This window comes from Melampsora larici-populina (assembly GCF_000204055.1).
Source record: "Melampsora larici-populina 98AG31 unplaced genomic scaffold MELLAscaffold_225, whole genome shotgun sequence".
Taxonomy (NCBI): Eukaryota; Fungi; Basidiomycota; class Pucciniomycetes; order Pucciniales; family Melampsoraceae; genus Melampsora; species Melampsora laricis-populina.
This window is the reverse complement of record NW_006768981.1, coordinates 9,046-13,994: the sequence shown is the minus strand read 5'-3', so window position 1 is coordinate 13,994 and position 4,949 is coordinate 9,046. Positions and strand designations below refer to the sequence as shown.

Sequence of the window (4,949 nt, the reverse complement as noted above, 5' to 3'; positions counted from 1 at the left end):
GTAAGATAAGATGAAGAATGCGGAATGATGAATCAGATGGTGACACAGGTATATGGCATATAAAGCGGAACCCAAAGCCAAAGGATTGATGAAGTACTACTTTTCATTGGGGAATTTTGATAAATACCAAATTCGGAATGGTACTGATTGTAAGAGGTGTACTTTGAAGTCATCGCGTCCAAGTTAAGATATTCAACCAATATGATCACTTATCTTTTCTTAGTTCTCATTGAAGAATTGATAAATCCGATCAACTTTTATAGTTATATTTGATCGCACTGCTTTGTCTTTTGTAATCAAATCTTTGCTTTCAAATTCTATCAACTTTTTAGGATATCCTTCTTCGTTTCAAAGTCCAATGAAATCCTAAATCCGTTCTTACATCTTGTTGATTGTTCAAAATCAATTTTCCTCAATGGCAATGGCAAGCATCGATATTGCTATATAAGGACATTTGTTTATTCTTTCTATTTAACAATGAAAACACTTTCCAATTCATGCATACCGGATACGCTGTGTATCCATCTTCGCAATGATGGAAAGCACAGATTGTGTATGCGTGCCCGCCGGGCCAGGCACATTGACGAAGCCAAGGGCGATAGCAATACCAAATACGCCGAGCTTGAATGCCTGACCAAACACCTCGAAGACGTTTGCAAAGAAATACAATCTGAAAGACAACCTTGCACCTACTTGCAATTCATTTAAGGGGGAAAAACGTCACTGACAAAACTACCTCCAAAGGGACTGGCGCTGAGAAGCAATCCGCCAAGCGGAGAGAAATCAGCTTAAAGCTTGTATAGTAGTCGGTACGCAGTATTGAAGAATGGGAATGGGTCGGGGAAAAAGTTCGGATAGTGTAGTAGTCGGGTCACTCACACCACCTCCAATCTTCTGAGACGATTTGCAATAATCTTCATTACTCTCATAAAAGATGTTGTCAATGTCGTCACAGAAGTCTTGGATGAATAGGATGAATCAATTCCCTAATTCCCACTTCGACTCAAGAGAATTTCATCCTCAGAATTGTATTCTCTATTCTCCATCATCTTCACTATCCTGATACTTTTTCACATACGAAAATAAATTCAGTAGATAAATTATTATATAAAATATCTCTCGCTATTTATTATGACAGCTAATGCTGAGAGCATCAATCTTACAAATGATTCTACCGCCATCTTTGACGATATTGATAAAATCCTTGCGCACTACGATGACACCGGCGGTAGTAAAAACACCTCCATGGCACAACTTCGCACTCAAATTGTGTCGATTTACCATTATCAGGACCCCGATTTCCTCTATCACTGGTCTGCCGTTGCTCGGGCCGCGATCAACTTGGACGCTAGAGCGAACAGACCTCGGTATCCCATTACTTACAAATGGCCCGAGAATCAAGATCCACAATGCATGCCTCCAATCGTGCTTAGTGAAAAACTTCCTCCTCCATTGTCGTTGGATGTCTATGGGGTTATCAAAGGGTTTTTCAACAGGCCTATTGCGCCCTCACCTCCTAGATTCGAGGACTTGTCTATGTTCCCTTCCAACCCTGTTACTAATTCGGGAGAAGGTCCTCCACCCCCTCCTCAGCAAGCACCAGAAGCTTTTTCTGTTGGTGTTTGCACACCAAGTCCAGTGGCTGAAGTTCACCAACCTGTTCCTGGTCCTTCCCTTCTCAACCAAATTACCTTCTCTAACAGTCCGCGTTTTCGTCAAAGTTCATCTTATCCTGTTGCTCGACCCCAACGGCCTGCTCCTCTTCGCTCGTCAATCAAACAACCCGCGGTTCCCTCCTTACCAATCTTTCAAAGGATTGACAAAGGGAAAAGGAAAAGAAACCTTTCGGTTTCTTCCTCCCACTCCTCGTCTCATCAGTTTTTGCCAGCACCAGCTACCTCTGGACCGCCAGTCTATTCTGGTTTTCTTTCTTCTGACCCAGCACCAGCTGTATCTGGAGCACCAGCTATATCTGGAATCCCAGCTTCGTCTGGTCCCATTACTGGTGCCATTCTATCTGCCCCGTATATGGATGACAACAAACATCTCGTACCTGAGGAATTCTCTCCAGTTTCTTACCAGGTTAACCAAATCGCCCTCCTTTACAAATCCGACATTAAGAACCACGTCAGCGCATTCAATTCCTGTAAAAACCGTCCTGCGAACTGGCAAAACTCGCTCACAAAAGACCTCCTCAAATATAACTTCGTCGATCTTCGCAAGTTCTATGGTGCTGTGGCTTCTTCGGACCCTCCTCAAAGTCGTCTTCGCATCAATGCAGACGGAGACCTCAAAAACGTTGAAGGTTCTGCGCCAAAAGAGATTACTGACAATAACCATTGGCAGAATCTTCTTGCAGTTCTTAAGCATGCCTACATCGCTGCTTTTCCCCCTGCAGCTTTATCAATTAAAGCTTATTTCGACTATATCCTCTCTCTTCCAGGTCTTTTTCAAGCAAGAGTCCATTGGGAGGATGTGCGTGATTTCGACGCAGAACTACGCAAAGAATTTGCTTCCAGACCCAGCCTTGTTTGGGGGGATTATGAACATAAATCCCTCAAAGGCATTGATAATCGAATTCTCTATAGTTCCACGAGCAAACTTGGCCGTGCAGCTATCCCTTCTTCAAAATATACAACATCTCAGACAGCTCCTCAACCTACTAGACTCGCTATCGAAGCAGCCCCCTCTCCTCGTCAATCCACGTCCAGCTCCTCTGCCAAGAAAACTAGAGGTAGACGTGTCAAACCAAAATACAAGATTCGAGATTCCAGCACTTTGCCTATGGCTGATCAGCCTTGCAACAATTGGAACGCTCGTGTTTGTCCCTTCAGTGACGCTGACTGCGACAGAATACACGGGGTATGCAACAAAGATGGATGTTTTGAAAATCATCAGGGAAGCGTCGCTCACAAATGAGCCCAACGCACGAACTTTTTTAAGAGGTCTAGAAATCGACGTTCTCAGTAAAGGTTTTTCTGCTGCTGTCGATTCCTCTATCCACGCAGATCCCCTTCCGTCCGCTCCTCCTCTTTCATCTGATCCTTTAGCAGACTATGCCATCAAAAGGAGACCAGATCTTTTCCAGATAAATTGTTCCATTAATATAAAAAATTTACATTCCCTATTAAAAAATCACCCCAACAAACCCTTCGTAGATTCTATAATTCTTGGTCTTACTGAAGGTTTCTGGCCGCTATCTTCAATGCCGTCAGAAGAAACAGTCTTCAACGAGAACCACGCCTCAGGTCCGGAAGCCGATGAAGTTCTTACGAAAACTAGGGACAAAGAAATTTCTCTGAACCGCTTCTCTCCCCCCTTTCATACCCTACTACCCGGTATGAAAGTGTCACCTTTATGTTTAGCTACAAACCCATCATCAGGTAAAGTTTGTATGTGCACGAACATGTCCTTTGGTAATCCATCCCCTAACAATTTAATTAACAAAGAAGACATACAAATCGACTTGGACGGGATCCCTTATTTCATACCCTTCATGCTGTACCATTACTTCGGCAAGCATAAATTTATTCTGTGGAAATCTGACGTAGACGCAGCCTTTCGTAACCTCCCAGTCTCCCGTCAATGGCAGGTCCGACAGATCATTAGAATCACAAATGCCTTCCATGCAGATCGAAATGTAAATTTCGGCTGCTCTAGTTCCCCGAAATTATGGTGCGCCTTTTTCTCTTTAATTCTTTGGATCACCTATTACGAGTTCAATATTACGGACCTCAACGCATACATGGACGACTCTTGGGGCATAGGCTTAGCTTCAGACATGGTATCTTTCAAAGGTAGAACAATCCCTTTGAACCAAGCAAAATTCCTTTCAATCTTCGACTTTATCAATCTCCCATGGGCATGGGAAAAACAGGTCTTTGGAAGTACACTGGATATCATAGGCTATTCAGTTAACTGTGAAGAAGTATCAATCTCCCTCCCTGAAGGGAAACACATTTCTCTGATTGTAGCTTTACGAGAATTCACCTCTGTTCTTTCACATCCCTTAATTGAATGGCAACGCATTACTGGTTGGGCAAATTGGGGCCTGAATATCTTCCCTTTAGGAAGATGGGCCTTACAATCGTCATGGGACAAGATTGCAGGAAAATCACTCCGAAACGCCCACATCCCACTCAATCGCATGAATGTTGACGACCTAAACTGGCTAGCGGATTCTCTCGAAGCATGGCCAGGTCGTCGAGTTCTGAAACACCTGCATTGGCCTCTTTCTGATGCCGATTGCATGTTCTTTACAGAAGCCTGCCCAACGGGTTTTGGTTTCTGGCAACCTTCCAACGATTGTGCCTGGAGCTGTTCCTTACCACCGCCTTCCCGTAACAGCTACTGGGCGGAACTGTTGGCAGTTGTCTCAGCAGTCAAAATGGCAGTAGATTTTAAAGCCTCGAAAACCGTCATTTTCACCGATTCAGAGTCTGTCTCGTACCTTTTCTCATCACACCGACCAACGTCTGCAGCAAGATCCTTATTCAAATATGCCATCAATTTAATGCTGAATCATCCAATTGATGTTAAAGTGCGATTTGTACCTAGACAGAACAACCGAGTTGCAGATGCCCTATCAAAAGGACAGTTTGATCTTGCTCACTCAATGGTCCCTCGCCTTCATCTACGCACGTTCTCTCCAGATCCTTCTATCCTGATCGGCGGCCATCAAGACCGTTCTCTTCCTGCTCTAGTCTGATTTATCACTTGTGTATAATTCCATATAAAATAAAAAATCATAACTCCAAAAAACTATTTTTTAATTTTTCACTTGACTTCATCATGACTAGAACCAAACAGATCACCACAGCTCCACTATCTTTCAAAGATCGAGAACTTCTGAACAAATCAGACATCGCAAATCGCCTCAAAAAGTCAACTGTAGCCAAATACACTTCGGGCTACAGAAGATTCGAAAAATTTTGTAAAGACTATCACAT

The 4,949-nt window shown here is 43.3% G+C and overlaps 1 protein-coding gene across 1 annotated transcript; it reads left to right on the top strand.

Annotated features, from left to right (window-relative positions):
* Positions 1-1,131: 1,131 nt before the first annotated feature.
* MELLADRAFT_70178 (uncharacterized protein) lies at positions 1,132-2,919 on the top strand (the record flags this gene model as incomplete). Its single annotated transcript, XM_007419514.1, has 1 exon — positions 1,132-2,919. One exon carries the CDS (start codon positions 1,132-1,134, stop codon positions 2,917-2,919), a length of 1,788 nt encoding a protein of 595 aa, XP_007419576.1.
* Between the last annotated feature and the right edge of the window lie 2,030 nt (positions 2,920-4,949).